Raw genomic sequence first — 21,752 nt, forward strand, 5'->3', positions numbered from 1 at the left:
TTGTAATTGAACTGCATGGGCAGGAAGAGAAGCCTAGGAACATGCACCATCTGTTTGTTTTAAAACCAATGTATCACCTCAAACTCCAGAACGAGAAAATGAGAAAACACTTTAACTCAAATTTAGGTGAGAAAAATTCTATTTTAATTATCTGCTAAAAATCAATACTTAAACATTGTTCAGGGAATTCTTTCATTAGCAGTTCTCAGTTGGGTGCAAGTTTGGCCCCCAGGGGACATTTATCAAAATCTGAAGACATTATTTTAATTGCCACAAGTAGGGAGTGCTGTCGACACCTAGTGGATAGAGGCCAGAGGTGCTGGTAAATACCTTTTAATGCAAAGGACAGCATCGCACAATAAAAAAAAAATCCTCTTATAACTATTTTTGATGTCAGATGGGTACTGGGTATATCAGGATTATCACTTCAGAAGTTATATGTGTTTAATCACTATGTTGTACATCTGAAACTAATATTATATGTCAACTGTAATTGAAAAATAAAAATTATTTTTTAAAAATCCTCTTGTCCAACCAATGTCCCTGCTGTGATTTATAGCAGTGGTACTGTACATTCACTCCTGGGTGTTTTCCACCATTATACCTCTATGAAACTAATATTCCAGGCTTACTGTACTTGCCAAAAATAAGTGCTATCCTAAAACAATTAAAATCTAAAGTTGTTCCTTTAAGTATTTAGATTTTAGCAAAATCTAATACAATCTTAGTGAAATGAGAAATTATTTTGAAGTTTCACACTCATAATTTGATATTAAAAATGCATTGCATGTATATATTGTTCAAGAGTCCTGCCTGGCTACTGGACCTCTAATTGTATATAGCTGTGATATCAGCTCAGGCAAAATGTTCAAAACTAGCAAAACAGCATCAGTGTTACTTTGAAAACTCTGTATCAATAGCCTACTTTATGCCAGACAATTCCCAAAGCAAGTTCCTTGGCTTTACTATTGAGAAGCCTCTTAACTGTCTCCCTCCAGATATTGCCCTTGACATGTCCCAAGTATCTTTCCAGGAAACCCTATTTCTAAAATAAAAAGTAACGAACCACTTAAAATGTTTCAAGTATTATTATAAATAAGAAACACTTAATGAACATTTATTATAAACATCAAATGAGCATTTAAACTCAGCTAACCATAAACATTTCTGCCAAAAACAAAAACAAAACAAAACAAAAAAACAGTGTCATCATGAAATAAATCTACTTATCAATGAATAAGAACTTGTGGAGATTCCTATATACCATGTCTGTATCTATGCTATTAATTCCACAGGGGAGGGGGAGTTATGTTAATATAACCTTTAAGCCACCAATAGGCTGCTTAGGTTGAAGTCAATGATATAAGGATATTTCATTTGAATAGATTCTACTTGTAGAGTGGTTAGGAGACATGAACCTCACAAACAAATCTCTCAAAATAAGAATGATGTGCCTTAGTTAAAAGAAAATGCATTCCATGGAAATGCTATTTGCATTCCATGCTCTTTTACTTGCTGATAAAAAGAAAAAAAACCATCATCCTATGAATGGCGGCCCTTTACTAATCACCTATTATATGTGAGGACCTTTGCCAGGCATTCAGTATGCACTGCCCTGATGATCACAGCTACCTGGCCGGAGACAGATTTCCCTCCAGAACACCAGAGCTCAGCTGCCCCAGTGGAACAGACTGTGATTCAAACCCAGGAAGGCTTCCCCCCACAACCCATGACAGGTCGTGGTCTCCACTTGCAGTAGAACTCACGAGCCCATGGAAATTTAAGATTTGTTTTTTATTCCTTTGTACTTTATTCGAACAATATGTTATCACTCAAATGTCTAAACTCAGATCATAGAAGAATGACGTAGTTACACTTTCTTACCTTACCGTTTGTTACTTCCACAAAGGCATTTTGCCCTGATTTTTTGTTGTTGTTCTGTTCTTTTCCTAGTCTCAACTCATAGAGGGGGGGAATTTTCTTTTGTTTGTTTGTAATATATCTCCAGCTCAATTTCTTTCCTGTGATGTGACTTTGATCAGTTCCGACATTTGTCAGGGTTTGTGCACACCCTCATTTGTAGACGTCGCAGGACATGGAAACAAGATGTTTAGCAGTCAAGAAGAGCCTGTATGTTCTGTCTGAAACTTTTCCTCGCTGCTCAGCTTTGTCAGTGTTCGTGTGGGTGTGTGGGGCGTATGTGTAAGAAGGATATTAAGACTTTTAGAGAGGGGGGTGGGAAGAAGAGATTCTGACGGGGGGGGGGAGAGAGAGAGAGAGAGAGAGAGAGAGAGAGAGAGAGAGAGAGAGAGAGAGAGAGAGGAAGAAGAAGAGGGAATGGAAAGAGAGAGGGAGAGGAAATGAGAGAAAAAGGAAAGAGGACTGCTTTATAGCTGCTAAGATTTCAGACAGAAATAGCACACAACCACCGTGAGCTGTATTCGACTCAGAAACCAAGACAAAATTGTATTCACTTTTCTTAATCAGTTGCTCAGAAAGAAAGAGATGACATCTGGTCCTGTCTTCTTCTACATCTTGATTTTTGGAAAATATTGTAAGTATGCTCATGATTGAATTCCGTATGCCTTATTTTTTATGAAATTATCACAAGCACGATTGTGTGTTGAATACATTTATGCTTTCAAGATGACAATGCTTTTTCTGACAAAATTGTAATCTCACCTCAGAATTATTCTTCTGAATACATGTCTGGTATTTCTATTAAAAACTGGAATATATTGTCAGTCAGTAATTAGGCAAGACCGGCATGCCATAGAAACCTATGCTTCATAGCAACCAAATTGTCTAACTGCTATTAACAATATTTTATAAGTCGCTTTTTTAATATTTCAAGAGGAGTAGTCCTTAAAGAAATTGGGTTCAAGGAATATGCCCATTGAAATATCCCGGGAAGTCTTTACATGTGTTCCAGTTTCTGTGTAGTTATAACATTTCCTGTTCTAGTCCTTTGTGATTTGATATCATAGATGTGCCTCCTCAAAGGGAAATGCATACAGAAAACTCCTTTTTTAATTTGCAAGGTTCCTCGCTGTTCCTTAAAAAGAAAAATAAGGGAAAGTGCAAAGCCAGGAAAGACACAGACACACGACGAGTCCTGGTGGACATCTGACTTTTGGTACAGTGGCAGTTTTTGCTGTCTCTCTGTGTGCTGTCATTTATTTTTCAGAATAATTTTCTTTCATCAAAGGAAAGAGTCATTCTGCATTAAAGCATAGGTTAATTATATTATGTAAGTAGAAATCAAATGTTTTTGTTTCGTGGGTAATAAATTATGACAAAGTCAAAGTGAATTAGAAAACTTTCTGGGTACCTTTAATACCTTTTGATGCTGGAAATGATTAAGCTCTAACAAATTGAGAATTCCCAAGCATGTTTATATTCTTCTATCTCTTAAAAGTTTGTTTACACGAAGATATTCTATTGAGGAATGGCTCAGAGTAAATTTTGATCCAAATTCTCCCATGTGCCACACCACAATTATTTTTTTCCTGTCTTTCCTTCTTGCCTTCTGACCTCTGGTATATCTCACTGTAATGGTCAAAGGTGAGAGCATCAAAATAAAAATTACTCAGAATCCTGGAGAAGCATCCAGTTCCTCGCTGTCTCCATATGTTATCTTGATTACTGACATTTCCATTTTTTAACTGGGAAGAGGAGAGGGGTGAAATTGCAAACCCGCACCAAAAATTGAATGTTTCTAATTATAATGCAAGTGCTTAAACCAGGCGTCCTCAAACTATGGCCCGCGGGCCACATGCAGCCCACCGAGGACATTTATCCGGCCCGCTGGGTGTTTTTGTGTTTTTTTTTCAATTCCGCCGGGTGTTTTTGCCATTTTGTTTTTTTACTTCAAAATAAGATATGTGCAGTGTGCATAGGAATTTGTTCATAGTTTGGTGTTTTTTTTAAAACTATAGTCCGGCCCTCCAACGGTCTGAGGGACAGTGAACTGGCCCCCTGTTTAAAAAGTTTGAGGACCCCTGGCTTAAACTATTGGAGTTTTTGAGATTTGCCACCAACTTCCTCATTAAACAATAACATATGCTGCCATCTCCTATTCCAGTTCAATAAAATGAATAGATCACAGAAGCCTATTTCCAAAATAGGCATGAGAAATTCAACAGTATGTATGTAAAAGGTGTTCAGGGCAAGTTGAGAAGTAACTTTGGCTAATGTGCTACCATCATTTTAGGTTAGTAAAAAAGGTTCTATGCTTACATGTTGTCTTTTGTTAATAAAAAATTATTTTGATGACCAAAAATAGAAAATGGTTATTAGGAGGTTGGGGTCTAAGTAGAGATGGGCAAAGGAGGATGGGGGAAAGAGGACCGGAAGAGATTTTGCTTAGGGCAATGGACACATGACGCAGTATGCAGATGATGTTTTGTTGAGTTGTACACTTGAAACCTGTATGGTTTTGCAAGCTAATATCTCACTGTAATGGCCAATAATTTAATTAATTTTTTAAAAAAGAAAAAAGGATACTAAGGAACAAACATAATTAAGGAATTAAATGTATCAGATTAGATCCTGGATCAGGAAAAAAATAAAAGGGTTTTTGTTCTTTTACTACAAAGGGGGGGAAATGAAAATAGTTAAATAGTTAATGATGATGATGATCATGTCAAAACCTTCCAACTTTTAGAATTTAAGTTCTTTTGATTTACAATGTTTTTGTAATGCAGTGTGAGTACTTGAGAGCTCCATGTGCTCATCCTTCTGCGCACCTTCCATGGAGAATGAGGGCATAAACATCTGATGGCCAGTTTGGCAAGCAAGATTCCTGGCTATATTGGTGTCAACTGGATAGGTGGAGTGGAGGGGCATTTAACCACAATATAGCAACCCACACCCATGATTCACCTTTTGATTTATCTCATCACCCAACACCACCTAACAGAAAATTTCTTACACATATAGCAAAAGAAGTCAACAGTGACATAAGAAAAGTCTTAAGTCTCTGTAATCCCATGGTGGTGGTGGTTGTAATTATGTTTATTTATTTGTTTGCTTTTTAATCCACTTTCCTGTTGCCTAGGAACAGTTGTCATGGAAGACAGCTGACCTCAGGTGCTGATCTTTGACAACACTTACCCACTCTGAGCCTTATTTTGTAAAATGGCAGTAAAATCTTTTACCCTATCTGCCTCTTAGATCTCCTATGTTTAGTTTTTTATTACATCAGTTACCTCCCTGAATCTTCAAAACGACTCCATTATATAGATACAATTAAGCACAGGAGGAAGACAAGCCCAAAGACATTCGGTACCTTGTCAGAAGACTCAAGCTAATAAATGCCAAGATTTGAATGCTTTCAAAGTCCATGCTTTTCCCCTGAGACCATGAACATTCTCAGTAGAAATAATGTGTACTAAAGGGCTTTAAAAACAGAAAGCCCTTTATAGACCTGAGCAATTATTAATCACCCTTTTAACCAAAACAGTTATTGAGTGCCAGGTATTCTAATAAGCAATAGGACCAAGCGGGTGATCACTGAAGGGGGAGAGTGGAGAAGACAGAACGTTCATCTAGGATTCCCAAACAGGGAGACAAGCGCACACCGAGAGTGGCAGCATTAAGATTCAGAAAAGGTTTCCTTGTAACCTTGAGGATTTTTCATTCTTAAAAAAATTCCTCTATAGCCTAGTTAGCTGTATTGTGTCAGTGTTAATTTCCAGATTTGAAACTGTACTAAGGCTGTGTAAGATTTTGCCATTAGGAGAAGGTGGGTGAAGGGTTAAGGAACCTCTCTGAACTATTTTTGCAACTTTTTAGGAGCCTAGAATACTGCAGAGTTCAAAAACAATTCCTAGGAAGAGTCCTTATCAGCAATTGCTTCACTCATTATTAAAAAGTATCATTCAGCAAAAGCAATCATTTTACTGAATACTTTGGAGGAAAGGAACAAACAGGAAATAAAAGGGGCTCAAATATTAACTGAACCCACTTTAGTATTGGGCCAAGGACTGGGTAAGGGGGACAAGTTGTGAATATTTCAAATTTAGGTTTTGTTCTCTATCACATTAAAGACAATGGTTGAGTGGAAAAAAGGACCATTTAAAGTGAGATCTCCTGCTACTTGGGTTAGAATTGGTATTATCCTATTAAGTAGTTATATTGTATAATATTGTAGATATTTGATTTTTGTTACATAGATTTATTGTATAATTTTTAAAAATATTTTTTATTGATTTAAGAGAGGAAGGAGAAGGAGAGAGAAATAGAAACATCAATAATGAGAGAGAATCATTGATTGACTGCCTCCTGCATGCCGCACACTGGGGATCAAGCCAGCAACCTGGGCATGTGCCCCTGACCCTTCAGTCCATAGGCAGACGCTCTATCTACACGTTTCTGTGGCCATTTAAACAGATAAATATTACTTTACATACTTGAAATTGAAATGTTATAGGTTAAGCCTGGCCTGTGTGGCTCAGTGGTTGAGCATCAACCCATGCACCAAGAGGTCACTGGTTCGATTCCTTCTCAGGGCACATGCGCGGGTTGCAGGCTCACTGTTGATGTTTCTCTTTCATCGATGTTTCTCTCTCTCTCTCCCTCCCTTTCTCTCTCTAAAAAACACACAAAAATATATTTTTTTAAAATGTTGTAAGTTAAGGCATGCAAATAAACATGAATATTTTTTATTTAAAAAGTGTTGATTTTAGAGAGAGGAAGGGAGAGAGAGAGAGATGTGAGAGAGAAACATAGATTAGTTACCTTTCACACACGCCCGACTGGGGAGTGAACCCCACAACCTGGCTATAAGTCCTGGCCAGGAATCAAACCTACCATCTTTTGGTGTAAGGAATGATGCTCCAGCCAATTAAGCCACACCAGCCAGGGCATGAATCATTAAATTTTGAAGAAAATGTATTAACGTATGTGCCTGGATCTACTGAGAGAAATTAGATTAGCTGTCCCATTAAGCTTTCTTGAAAGCTCTTATCCAGGGCCCATATTGCAAGAATAAATTAATGAAAAAATGGATTAAGTTCCCAGATACATCAGACAATGGAGTCTGAAATAGAACACTATTCAGGCTGCCATTCTGTTCGCTCACAAAACCTCTGATTCTTATCTTGCTTTTCATCCTCCTCTCTCATATTCCTTGGCTCATCCCAGCCTTTTGATATTTTAATAGGTTTTTCCCAGAGCCGGTTAGAAATGTTTGACTCATTTTCAATAGTCCAGAAGATTTGCCATTTTCACTTTCCTAGTTGGATCTGATTTGTTGGAAACTGCAAAACTGCTTCATGATTTATAAATGTTTCTACTTTCTCACACATTTCAAATTTAGACAAGAAGACGTCATCAACCAAGCTTTCTGTTAGGCTCTCTTAACCTCCATTTAACCTCCCTCTATATGTTAAGATCAAGAGAGATGGCTGGTTTGGCTAAGTTACATTTAGCTTTTTATTTCTGCTCTTCTGATTGCAGTCCTTACCCTGATCTGTTAGCTGACAGCACGATTTATGCTCCCTGGAAAGAAGGATTATGTTTGTTTGTTAAAATTCGATAACTTTTCTCAGCAGCTGAGCATTTATCCCCAGTGTTGACCTGAAATAATGTGGCAAATCATTTGATCAAACCCATTTTAATGCCAAAAAAAATCTATACAAATCTTTTTGTACTGCTACTGAGTCTTAGGCATCTTTTTTCAAAGTTTCTATGCAAGCATATACAGCAGGCTCAATATTATTTTCATCATTTATTATAGTCATTGCCTTAGGAGGGGGATGTATAAAAGAATTGAATAGATTTATTCCCTTCCCTTTAGGTGTTCACAATCTAAGATGGATAGATATGAATAGACACTGGCTATAATTATTAAAATGTAAACAGAACCCTGACGAGTGTTGCTAAGTGGTTAGAGCATTGGCCCACACACTAAGGGGTCTCGGGTTCAATTCCCCATCAAGGGCATGTACCTGGATTGCAGTTTCTAGCCCCGGGGCACATGCAGGAGGCAACCAATCTATATGTTCTGCCCCCCCTTCCTTCCTTCCACTCTCTCTAAAAATCAATGGAAAAAATAGACTTGTGTGAAGATTAACTAACACACACACACACACACACACACACACACACAAACACACACAAAATAGAATAAAATGTGAACAGATAATTCAAAGCCAAAGAGTTTATCATTATTATATCTCCTCAACATTCTGCCTAGGGTATAGTTACAATGCATGCCTAAATAGATCAGTGAAGAAAGAAGAACGAATGTGGTACTGCTCAAGAAGAATGGAACTTAACAAGGCAGTGTGTTGTGGAGAAATCAAAGAAAGAATGGTGCTAAATAGTGTTGGATAAAAATAGTGTTTGCAGACAGAGAGCAAGCTTTCAGAGATAAAAGAAAAATTCGGTGAGATCAGCAGCAGCCCGAAATATAGAGGCAGGCAAGGAACAGGCTAAGGCGTCTGCTCTGGTGACGACATTAGTGAAACCCTTAGAAAGCCGTCATACAAAGTCCAGGCCCAGAATGAGTTTGCATTTAAAGAAACTCATCTAGAACAAGAGTATTCACCTTTACCCGTGCCCCTGAAAAGATTTAAAGAATAATCCATTATAAATGATCTACACAAGTCTTATTGAAGTTCCACATCCTCTCCTCTTCTCAATCCTTCTCCCATCCCCAGGAGCCTTCGAGACTTTTCTCTCTTTGATCCAAGGCTGTGTGGACTCGGTATCTGCTTCTCATTTCCCCGTCACTCAGCCCTCACTCCTGATGCACTCTGACCCCACACGCCCCTTGCCCCACAGTCTTGTAAGTGCTTAATGCAGAACTTGAACTCAGATTTACCTGACACCCAAATCTAATGTCTTTCCATTCACCATACAAACACCAAATCATGATGCATAACTGTGTATATTATCTCCCATTTTATGGGACAAGTATTCTTTTTTCCATTTGCAGATAAGCAAACTAACCAAACAAGTTGAACTCCATTCAGATCTACCGCTTACTGCTTCCCAGGGAAAGAGGAGAAGGCCCCGCAGGAACAGGTCGAGTGTGGGCAAAGCTACAGAGACTGAAAAGGGCCTGGTAGGTTAAGGACATGATGAGAAGTTCCGGGAGTAGGGCTGAAGCAAATGATTGGAGATAAAGTTAAAGAAAATCATTGGAACTAGATCATGATGTCTTTGTAAGCCACACTCAAGTATGTACTTCCGACTATAGTAAATAAGTGATGGGCGTTAGGTCTGAAAGGAGCCAGGCCAGGAAACATTGTGAGAGTTTAAGAAGTGAAAGGTGAACATGGTGAATGGTGCACTCAGGTAAGCTAAATAGCCATCTCAGATTGTGATTAAAGAAAATTGAATTTATTTAAGGGAAAGAGATGGGGAATGGGATATCCACAGGGAAGGGCTGCACACGAGCCAAGGGGACATTGGGTCGATGATGGCAGCACCCATCCTTGTATGCAGTGACTCATGGGGAGCTCTTGTCAGTGGGTCTGGGGGCTGAGCTGGTGGGCTTGGAATGCAGATGTGCGATCAGGTGCCTTCAGAACAGTTTTCATCCGTTGTATGGTCTAATTCCTGGTGTTCAATGAGTTTTTCCTGGTCTTTTGTTCCCCTGTGGTGGAAAGCTTACAAATGGCCTCTAAGGATTGTATTACCCTACAGTCCTAACAATTGGAATGGAGGTTTTGCATGGAATGATATAAAGAAATGTATGCTTTAGGAAGTAACTCTGGCAACTTACCAAAAGTGGACTAGAATGTGAGAAACTAAAAGCAGTCCCTAAAGGAAGTGTGGACATTGCACCTCGAGCCACTAGACAGGTAAAGCCTAAGACCAAGTCAAGTCAGCTGCTGGATTTTGCATTGTTTTTCTAGGATCTTACTGCATTTCTAATATATTTTCTCCCTGACTAGTACCTATAAAATGTAAAAATATGTGTGGAATACAATATAAAGTTTTTATTTAATACCCTGACTATGATAAGTCTGGCTTTTTAAACATTGCACTCCACAAGCATCCAACTATTACCTCTACTTCTTGTTCCCAAAAAAGTCATTTGATCTACTCTGTGCCTGTATTTACCATCTGCTATTTCTCTTGTGTTATTTTTCTCTCTTTTCTTTAACTATATAAAGCTTTTTGTTCTGATTTGCAAATATGGCAATTGATACCAGAAAATATTTTTATCAAAGGTACCTATAATCCTATATGATAAAGAGGTAATATGCAAATTGACCATAACTCCAACACACAAGATGGCCACCCCCATGTGGACACAAGATATCCAGCAGGGAAGGGCAGTTGTGGGCGATCAGACCAGCAGGGGAGGGCAGTTAGGGGTGACCAGGCCAGCAGAGGAGGGCAGTTGGGGGCGACCAGACCTGCAGGGGAGGACAGTTGTGGGGGACCCAGGCCTGCAGGGGAGGGCAGTTGGGGGGGGGGGACCAGGCCTACAGGGGAGGGCAGTTGGGGGTGACCAGGCCAGCAGGGGAAGGCAGTTAGGGGTGACCAGGCCAGCAGAGGAGGGCAATTGGGGGCAACCAGGCCTGCAGGGGAGGACAGTTGTGGGGGACCCAGGCCTGGAGGGGAGGACAGTTGTGGGGAACCCAGGCCTGCAGGGGAGGGCAGTTGAGGAGACCAGGCCAGCAGGAGAGGGCAGTTAGGGGTGACCAGGCTGGCAAGGGAGGGCAGTTAGGGGCAACTGGGCCCCCAGGGGAGCAGTTAGGCATTGATCAGGCTGGCAGGGGAGTGGTTATGGGGTGATCAGGTTGGCAGGCAGAAGCGGTTAGGGGCAATCAGGCAGGCAGGCAGGTGAGCTGTTGGGAGCCAGTAGTCCTGGATTGTGAGAGGGATGTTCAACTGCCCATTTAGACCTGATCCCACCGAAACTGGACCTAAATGGACAGTCATACATCCCTCAAGGGGTCCCAGATTGGAGAGGGTGCAGGCTGGGCTGAGGGACACCACCCCCACCCACCCCCGTGCATGAATTTCATGCACCGGGCCTCTAGTAATAGATAATAGGTGGGCAAAGTGTTTATACACAGTCATTTGAATTAAACAAAAGGTACTATTTGAAAAGTACTATCTGAACTCTTTAATCAATAAGTAACTTTGAAACACAAGACTGTTACTAAGAAAGTACCAGCCAACAAATTTATTTACTCAGTAAATGTAATGCCTCAACAGTGGAAAATCAGCATATATAAATAAAATATTGTTTTTCATAGGACAAAGGCCTAACATCTATAGAAATATAATTTTACTCCCTCTGTTTTAATACATTTACATTTTAACCAGTATCACTATCCATAATTAGTTTTATGCACAGGTGTACATTAATTATTTCTTGGATTTTTTTATAACGAGCACAATACGAAAGGATGAAATGGTGCTGAAAGTTTCAGGCACATCATTGAAAATGCATCAGGGACAACTTCAACCCTCAGCACATCCTTATCCTTAATCTCCCTAAAAATTATAGAACCATGGTCATGCTATCTAGAGAAATAGGTTGCCCAGAGTATCTTTAAAATAAGAATACCTTATATCATTCTTAGAGGTAATTATTAACTCAAGTATTGAACTAAAAGAGACAAATGACTGAAAATGGGTTCTTTTTGCAAATACTATATAAATTATGTTTAAAAAGCAAGGCTAATGACTTCTAATATTACTAAAAATAATCATAACTATAAGTCACAGAAAACTAAAAGATGGTTTTAATACATTTATGGGGGGAAAAAAAAAGTGATTCTCCTTCAGCCAGACTAAGTCATATCCTTCCACGGGGTAAATTACCTTCTGGAGTAAATTCAATGCACATTTGGAAGCTGTATTAACTCTTTAAAAATAACACAGTCAGAAAATTATATACATTCTGGAGTTGCAATATTAGGTGTACTAAATTTAGATGGGCTGCCAAAATTCCATACATATGAAATGGGCAACGTTTTGTTTATTGTTTCCCCAAAAAAGTAAATCCCATGCCAATTTATCCACTTACAGAAACCAGGCTAATCTACGAAGATATATTTTCATTCACTTGATTAATACAGATGTATATTTTATCTAAAACTAAAATCCAACCTCTCTTAGGATTTTTACCATCAATGATAACTGACTACAACAGTGGTAATCCAATATTATTCCACCAGAAGCTTTTTTGAAGAGCTAGCCCTAATTTCAAATAGTTCTCTTTTTATCTCTTTCTTCCCTTACTTTTCTCTTCCTTTCATCTTTCCTCCCCTTGCCCTAAAAAATGCAACTAAACCATCTTAGTCTTGCTATTCTTTATAGACAAATCTGCAGTCCCTAGAGTTGCTATGAAGCTAGTGAAGGGCTCATGTCCTTTGAGGAAACAAATACTTGGTGGCTGACTAAAATAGGATCAGACCCAAGATGCCTTTGGGTGATATTTATAGAAATTGAGCCCTAACTAGCTGAAGCCAGGGTCTAAAGAGGAGGGTCACATGCCAGAGCCATTAAAGAGACCTCTACAGCACCACATGTAAAAATACTATCCTACATGTTTCTAATATATATACCAGTGGTCAGAAAACTGCGGCTCACGAGCCACATGCAGCTCTTTGGCCCCTTGAATGTGGCTCTTCCACAAAATACCACGGCCTAGGCGAGTCTATTTTGAAGAAATGGCGTTAGAAGAAGTTTAAGTTTAAAAAATTGGCTCTCAAAAGAAATTTAAGTCGTTGTACTGTTGATATTTGGCTCTGTTGACTAATGAGTTTGCCAACCACTGTTATAGACAATTATTCATTCTCCTTCACTTCAACTATTTTTTTTAGTTCCTAAAATGTGTGTAGCACCAACACAGGCATTGGAAGTCAATGGTAGACACAACAAGAAAGATCCCTAGCCTGTGGGAGTTTACATGCTGGTGCAATAGTCAAATAACAACAATGAAAACTAATAATTAAAAGGTCTCAGATATTAAAAATAACTGTTGTGAAGAAGGGGGGATTGTGTAATAGGATAGTAACTAACAAAGAATGTGGAGGGACTATAGGTAGAGTGACCCCAAACAGCCAAGGAAAAGATGTTTATGCTGAGACCTATATAATGAGGAATAGCCAGCCATGACCATTCAGGAATAACAATCCAGCCATCCAGGTCGATGGAACAGCTAACTCAAAGACCCTAACATAAGACCAAACTTAGCCCAGCGAGAGGACAATGTGACTCAATCTAAGTGAGGTAGGAAAAGTGGGAAGAAACCAAGACAACGAATAGGAAGGAGTGACTCATTCATTTGAAAGGTGAGGGTAAAAGGTTTGTATTTTATTCTAAGGACAATGAGATAATAGTAGAAGGTTTGAAAGAGGACATTTTCAAGATCTAACTTCTTTTTGAAGGCTCCCTCTAGATGCTGTATGGAGAACAGGTTGCAAAAAAAGGCAAGAATGAAAATAGAAAGTCCAAATGAGAGACAGTTGCAGCTAAGAAATGACAGTGGCTGACACTATGGGGTAGTTGTGGAGCTGAAGTCTCCAGTATTTGCTGAAGGTTGTAGGAGAGAGATGAAGGGCAAAGAGCAAGAGAATCCTTTATCCCTAGATGAGAGAATGAAAAAGAAATTGTAAGGGTCAGAGAGCAGCTAAAGGAATTTTCTTTTAAAGGAGAAAAGAATATGTAGAAAAATGGTCATAGAATCTATGGCTTCTCTGCTTAAGAATTCAATTCTAAAGAAATGGTGCTGCCACAGATGAGCTTATAATCCATTTGTCGGTCTCATGAGCTGGGTACAGATGGGAAGGTCAGCAGACAGCCACTCAAAGTCAGCCCAGGTGGCAACCACAATAACAGAGTATGACCAGAGAAGAGAAAATGAATCCTTCCTCAGTGTTTAACCTGGTGACCTGAATTAGCAACCAATTCCCATCACGGCTTCACTCGCAATTTGAAATGGCAGCTGGACAGAAATAGGAAGCCAGGTAATCAGCAACACAAACTAAGCACCACGGGTGGCTGAGTTCAGTAGAACTCAATCACGAAGAGTTTGAGGATGAGTATTGTTCCTGATAGACATTAATAAGGAAAGAAAGACATAAGCAATATCTACCTGGTTTCAGAAAGGGTCCTAGAATCAAAGTGAACCACAGGTGACTCTTGGCATCTCAGTCTTTGGGGACTACTTCTGTTGTCTGAAGAGCTCCCATACAACTATTAATATTCTGCCCATGGTGCTTACAATTTCATGGATTGGTGACTGATTGAATAGTACAGATTCTATGAAATGTACTTTTAGCACAGTTATTAGTTCCAATCAAAATAACCTGGAAATTAAGACCTAAGGACTCAGGAAGAAGAAAAACTCCCATGTAGTACATGTGACTTCTGTGAAAGACAGAGTGGGACCTCACAGCCATTAGCTTCATCTAATCGTATTAAAAACCTGAGAGATTTGTTAATCCCCATGTTCGAGAAGATTAAACTGAGAAGTTCCAAAACCTGCACAGAAGCCACAGTGGCACTTCTAAGAGTAGCCCTTCCTGTGGATGGCAGCCACACTTAGCTGGTCTGGGAATGTGCAGTACAGGCATGGGGAGCAAACCTTGAGGACTTCCGTTGTCTGATGTGGTAGCAGTTACAAGAAAAGGCAAAAGCAGGAAAACAGCATTCAGATTGAAATAAGCTCCTCTGATTTTGCTGAATAATAAGTAGTTGTGTGGAAACACATTAAAATTAAGCCCATGGTAGATGCTATTTTTTTAATAAGTCTTTTTTGTTCAGATTATTACAGGTGTTCCTCTTTTTTTCCCCCCATAGCTCCCCTTCACCTGATTCCCCACCCCACCTCATGCCCTTACCCCTGAACACTGTCTTCATCCATAGGTGTAAGATTTTTGTCCAATCTTTTCCCGCACCCTTCACACCCCCTCCCCCCTGAGAATTGTCAGTCCACTCCCTTTCTATGTCCCTGATTCTATTATATTCATCAGTCCATTCTGTTCATCAGATCTTTTATTCACTTGATTTTTAGATTCACTTGTTGGTAGGTAGGTATTTGTTGTCATTTTGTTGTTCATAATTTTTATCTTGACCTTTTTCTTCTTCTTCCTCTTCTTAACCAATACCCTTCAGCATTTCTTATAATCCTGGTTTGGTGGTGATGAACTCCTTTAGCTTTTTCTTATCTGTGAAGCTCTTTATCTGACCTTCAATTCTGAATGATAGCTTTGCTGAGTAGAGTAATCTTGGTTGTAAGTTCTTGCTGTTCATCACCCAGTATAAAATATTTACCAAGTTTTAAAAAAATTACTTTGAAATTTTTTAAAACCACAAAAATATTACAAAAGTAGTACATTGAATACCCATATACCTTTCACCAGGAGTCAACCTGTGTTAACATTTTCCCACACTTGCTTTCTATCTCTCACCACATTCATATATACATACATATATTTTTGTTCTTTTTGAATGACTTAAGAGTAAGTTGCAAGCATTATGACCCTTCAGTCCTAAATACTTCAGCCTGTATATCCTAAGAATTACATTCTCTAAGCCCTCTTGCAGTTACTAAAATAGAAACCTCATCTATTCAGTTGTTTATTTCTGGAAACTTCTCTAAAGAGGAAAAATAATGAGATCTTCCCCTTTTTAATTTTTTAAATTTGCTTTCTAAATATGAAGGAAGGAGAAGCTAGAGTAATAAATCTTTTTCTTCTTTGGAAATCATTGTTCCATATGAACCATGAGTCTGAATTTATAAAGCTGCCATCTCCAATACATCTGTCAAGAAGCAATAGAAAAATGTCTATTTAAATGCATCATGTTTGTCTTTGACCTTGTGTGGAAATAACTTGGAACACTCAGAGCAACACACACGTAACATGCCCCAATGAAGCAGCATCTTATCCTTGCACTCAAAGATTTCAAAAGAAGGACAGACAACCCAGAACAGAAGAGGAAATCAGTTCAAAGGTAAAATTGAACTTAATAAGGAAGGGGAAGACTTAGGTGAAAAAGAAGATATGCAAGGACACTATCATAAACCAAAAAAAAAAGGAAGCAAAAGTATGAATGATTTTTCAGGGACTCGTGAGCCGGTCAATATGGGAGGACTGGTAGACACACAGTGGTTAAGAACACAGGTTCTGAAATCAGACAGACCTGTGTCTGAATCTCAGTTCTGCCACGTCCTAGTTCTGTGATCCCCACACAACTTACTCTTCTGTGCCTTACCCTCTATCTGTAAAATCATGGTAATATTAATAATTATTTAAGGGAGTTATTTAGAGGAAATAAAATAAGGCATGTAAATTGCCTAGCCTCGTGCCTAAAATATAGTAAATGTCAAAAAGCTGAAAGAGAAAACTAATGGAAGTGGAACGTTAATGTAATGTCCTCTTAGGTTTAAAAAGGTAGGTTTGTGGCCAATTGGGGACACTTGGACTATAAGCCTAAGTATAATCAAAAGGAAGCCGTTAAAAATTTATTACCCAGACGTGAGATAATACAGATTGGAATCACAGACAGTAGGAATAGAAATGAGACGCTGAATGGAAGAGCTATTAAAAAGAAATACAACTGCCCTTGATTTGGGATCTTTATTTCTTGGCTGCACTACCAGCGTAATCAATAAAACTGACTGCTGTCACACCACTGAGCAGGGATAAAATGTGATGGTTGGAAAGTCAAGAAAAGAATTTTGTCATAGTTTGAGATAAGTGCTAGAATGTATAAATAGAAAATTCAGAAATTGCAGCTACTCCATGTGTTAGGAAATATATGCTGTTATTAAATAAATGCTTACTAAATGCTTATTCTGGCAGAATACTAAGACCTGAGCAATATTTATAACATCTCACCCAACTTAATATTACTTATCCTAGAACCTCAAAATTTGGATTCTTGAAAGTCCAGACATTTTTTCAAAAGTAAGAAAAAAATGTTCAAGCCCTCATTAATAGCTTATTTGATTGGCATTAAGGGTCCCTTAGGTTTACACCAGGGGTGGGGAACCTTTTTCCTCCAAGGGCCATTTGGATATTTATAACATCATTCACGGGCCATACAAAATTATAAACTTAAAAATTAGCCTGCTATCTTTGGTCAAACATTTAATTAACTCACTCCTAATGCTTTGGCAGAGTTAGACCAATTGATTTCTCAGGCCTTATATGACCTGTGGCCCCGATGTTCTCACCCCTGCTTTACGCCTATCAGTCTGAGTATCTGCATTTTGAGCTACAGCAGATTCAAGTAATAAATTAGAAATGGTAATTAGAGTCTTGAGACCACAGAGACAGACAAATTAATGATAGTTGAAGTGACAGTGAAGAATTATGGAGAAAAACTATAAAAAGTTGACAGAACTCCTAAAGCACAGGAGTCTGAGATCAAATTTATAGAACATGTGTCCCCTCAAAAGGCCCTAAAGGCATCAACATGATAACCCACATTCACAAGGGAATGCTGATATTGTATTCAATAAATTTCCAAAACTTTAGAAGTAAAGCTGAACACAAAAACTGAATCAGAGGCACCAGTATAGAAGCTTCTGACAAGTTTTGCTAAAAAGGAGAGATGAGAAATGGGGATGTAAGTGGTATAAGAAATTATGGGGTTTTTTCTTTTGTTTTGTCTTGTTTTGAAGAAGGGAAACATAACAGCATGTTTTCAGGCTGCTGAGAGAGAAAGGAGGATCATTGGAATGTGTGCTGAGTAGAGACAGGGGATGGAACCTGGGAGCTCAGTTGAAGGACTGACTTTAGATGGCAGCAAAGACAGCTCTTTCATAACAAGGGTGAGGAGGCAGAGCACAGGAGGGTGGTCCATGGGAGACGCAGTGGGGGATTTGTGAGGCTCTGGTGGCCTTGGGTTTATCACTGAGGTATGAATATGGGAGAAAAGGTACTGGAGGTTTGAGGAGAGAAGGAATAAAATAATCATATAGGAGACTGAGAGAATATAGGGAAGAGGGAACAATGGAAGAGGGAATAACTACTGATCAGCATTCAGGGCCCCCTTAAGTTTGGGCTCTGGATTTGAAGTGGATCATGTGCCTTTGTCCTGCCAAGTGTAGCCATACAAGTGCAGGTGGAGGAGAAACAGATCTCCTTTCATTGTTGTTAATGTTTATTGATTTTTAGAGAGCAAGGAAGGGAGAGAGAAAAACATTGATGTGAGAGAGAAACATCAATCAGTTGCCTCCCATACATGCCCCTACTGGGGATCGAACCCATAACCTAGGTATGTGCCCTGACCAGGAATTGAACCCGCAACCTTTTGGTGCTCAGGATGATGCTCCAACCAACTGAGCCACCCGGCCAGCTGATGGTCTCCTTTACTTAAAGTGAACTGATTGTAGGTCTACTATAGTCTACCCAAGTTAACACAGAAAAGTAACCATCACGTACACATTCTTCTCACTCTGTGATTTATGTATAAATCCATCCTCTAAGTCCTCCAGCCAAACAATAGTTCTGAGCTTAAATAAAAGAAACATTATCTCCAAAAAAAGCTTCACTCTTGCAATGGAAATCTGGGCTTTCAATATTGTTTCAGCTAAAAGTTTATAAATTAACTCAAGCTGTAATCTGTTTCTTGGTTCTCAGCTATAGTTGCCCTCCCTATGAAGCAATAACTATCACTGAATAAATGAGTGAAAAGTCTTGGAAACAAAGAAAATTTAGGGGGAAAAAAACTTCAGTCATTATCTTCAAATGTTATCCTGCTAACTTAACAGACACCCCTAAGTGAGCCAAGATTTTTTTTTTTTAAGATCAAGATCAAATTGAATGGAAAGATATGAGCTTACTAAAGTTATAACATATTCTGCCTAGTTTTTCTAGGTTGGTTTTTTTTTGGGGGGGGGGGCGGGGGGCTTGATTTCCACGGGAAGTAATTATAACAGGCATGTCTTTATGTTCTCCTACGCTAATTATATGGTGAGAATATGAGTGAGTACGGCATGGACTATTAAGCTGGTAACAATGAGTGGATAGCACTAATGAAAAATCAGTCCATTTCTTTTTAATTCAGCACATAGCTTCACTTCTCATTCATTATTCCTAAATATTTATTGCTATTCTAAACTCCCATGCTAAGCACAAGCAATACAACCAGGATTTGTGGCATGATCTCTGTCCTCAGAAAGCTGACTGAAGAGACATGTGTGGACAGAATTATAATACAATGCAGCAAGGGGCTGAAAGAATGAGATTAGCACAGGATGCTAAGAAAACAGAAAAGAGGCACATATTTCAGCCTGTGGAGGAAATAGAGGCTTTCAGGAGGCAGTGATATGCAATGTCCTATGCTGAGAAAAGCATAGGACATTGGCAGATAAATAAAAAAGTCACACTGTCCACTCCGCTGCCATTTTGTTAGTAGGAGGCAGCAATGTGCGTGGCGATGCGGGGGGGTGGGGGGGCAGCAATCAGTTCTGTCCCTAAGTCAGTTCTGTGTGAGGCCTTAAGACAGACTGGATTCTGGGTACACAAAGTATCTGATTTATTAGGAGCCAATAATATAAGTTATGAGAAAAAACGTAATAGAAGATTGAAAATGAAAAACTGGACTGAGGCAATATTATGAAGAGATATGAGTCTCTGGATTTGGTCAGGACAATTGACATTTTTTTGCTTTTTTTTTTTTTTTTTTCAGTTTTACTGAGGTACGGATGCTTGAATTTTCCCAAGGATTTTTATGTGTACCAAGTACACACATCTCAAATCTAACCCAGCACATGCTCTTCCTCCCAGGAACACCCCCATGCCTTTCCCCTCCCGTGTCCCTTTCTTTCCCCACAGGCACGCATCTCCTAAACTCTGAGGGACCCCACAAGACTTGCAACCAGGGCAGCAGTGGGCAGTGGCCGTGCATCCTGAGCTAACCCCCTGAACCTGTCCCCAAGGCCCCCTTTTCTCTGACTTCTTAGTGAGCCAAAGCAGCCCCGCCTAGGCTCATTTTCCAGGCCTTTCTTATGTCACTGTCTTCAGCTTCAATAAACGTCCTCTAAAATTAAAAATAAATCTCAAATTTAAAGTCTAAAGTGTTTCTTTAAATGATAGCTCCTTTTAAACATCTGCTGATGTTATTCATAAATTCAGTGAACTAAGTCAAGCATCCTGAAAATATTCTGTCTGATTCCTTTACTTTTGACAAAATATTCTTAAATGATCTATCCTTTTTTTTTGAAACCTCTAGAGATTATCTTAGCAACCCATCCTATATAATATTTTTTAAATATATTTTATTGATTTTTTACAGAGAGGAAGAGAGAGGGATAGAGAGCTAGAAACATCGATGAGAGAGAAACATCGATCAGCTGCCTCCTGCACACCCCCTACTGGGGATGTGCCCACAACCAAGGTATATGCCCTTGACTGGAATTGAATCCGGAACCCTTGAGTCCGCAGGCCAACACTCTATCCACTGAGCCAAACCGGTTTCGGCTATATAATAAAGAGGTAATATGCAAAATGACCATCACTCCAATACATAAGATGGCCACCACAAGATGGCAGGGGAGGGCAGTTGTGGGCAATCAGGCCAGCAGGGGAGGGCAGTTGGGGGCGATCAGGCCTGCAGGGGAGGGCAGTTGGGAGGGACAAGGCCTACAGGGGAGGACAGTTGGGAGGGACCAGGCCTGCAGAGGAGGGCAGTTGGGAGGGACAAGGCCTGCAGGGGAGGGCAGTTGGGAGGGACCAGGCCTGCAGAGGAGGGCAGTTGGGGTGACCAGCCTGCAGGGGAGGGAAGTTAGGGGTGACCAGGCTGGAAAGGGAGGGAAGTTAGGGGTGACCAGGCCAGCAGGGGAGGGCAGTTGGGGCGACCAGGCCTGCAGGGGAGGACAGTTAGGGGTGACCAGGCTGGCAGGGGAGGGCAGTTGGGGTGACCAGGCTGGCAGGGGAGGGAAGTTAGGGGCAATCAGGCCAGCAGGGGAGCAGTTAGGCATCAATCAGGCTGTCAGGGGAGTGGTTAGGAGGTGATCAGGCTGGCAGGCAGAAGCAGTTTGGGGCAATCAGGCAGGCAGGCAGGCGAGCAGTTGGGAGCTAGCAGTCCTGGATTGTGAGAGGGATGTCCCATATTGGAGAGGGTGGAGGCTGGGCTGAGGGACACCCCCGCCCCATGCACAAATTTCATGCACCAGGCTCTAGTTGTTTAATAATCCTTGTAGTTAAGAAATTATTCCTTATAAATAACTCAAATATTCTCCCTGGCATTGGTGGACATAACAAACTGAAACCTCTTTCCCAAAGGACTTGTCAAAAACAACAACAGCCACAACCTTTCAAGAGACACAACAGCTGCATTGGTCCCTCTGGTAATGTCTATTCTCTTGAAATCTATTAGAAAATCTACAATGGAAGGGAAACAGCCGCTGAAGTAATCCATTGCCTGTTCCACAAGTCAGTTCTTCTTTCTCTTGACATTATTGATTCCACTTCCCAAAGATGACCACTGTTAACAGTTTCTTGTTAATATATCAGAACTTTATAAACACAAGTATTATATGCTCCTTTATTTCATATAAATAAGATCAACCTGTATAGACTGTTTTTAACCTGCTTTCTGTACATAAAGATATGCCTTGAATGTTTTATGTCACTAGATGTATATCTACCTCACTTCAAATTGTGGAACTACTAGTATATATGTAAATATATAGTTCAGTAAGTACACCATATAATTTAACACTCCTCTATTACAACTGATATTTTCATTTGTTGTGTTTTTGGATATCTGAAATAATTACTGATAGTCATCAGTTAAGATAGAAATTATCTCTAAAA

The 21,752-nt window shown here is 39.7% G+C and overlaps 1 protein-coding gene across 2 annotated transcripts in view; it reads left to right on the forward strand.

The window, feature by feature from the left end:
* Positions 1-2,505: 2,505 nt before the first annotated feature.
* The window catches only part of RXFP1 (relaxin family peptide receptor 1), a gene marked incomplete at both ends in the record, with an annotated part of 90,269 nt that continues 71,022 nt past the window's right edge, over positions 2,506-21,752 (forward strand). For both annotated transcript variants that reach the window (XM_079770425.1, XM_079770426.1), the window contains one exon: positions 2,506-2,554. In XM_079770425.1, coding sequence (XP_079626551.1) covers positions 2,506-2,554 — 49 coding nt within the window. The remainder of the gene's footprint in view (positions 2,555-21,752) is intronic.

Source organism: Cnephaeus nilssonii (assembly GCF_951640355.1).
Source record: "Cnephaeus nilssonii genome assembly, chromosome: 5".
Classification (NCBI taxonomy): domain Eukaryota; kingdom Metazoa; phylum Chordata; class Mammalia; order Chiroptera; family Vespertilionidae; genus Cnephaeus; species Cnephaeus nilssonii.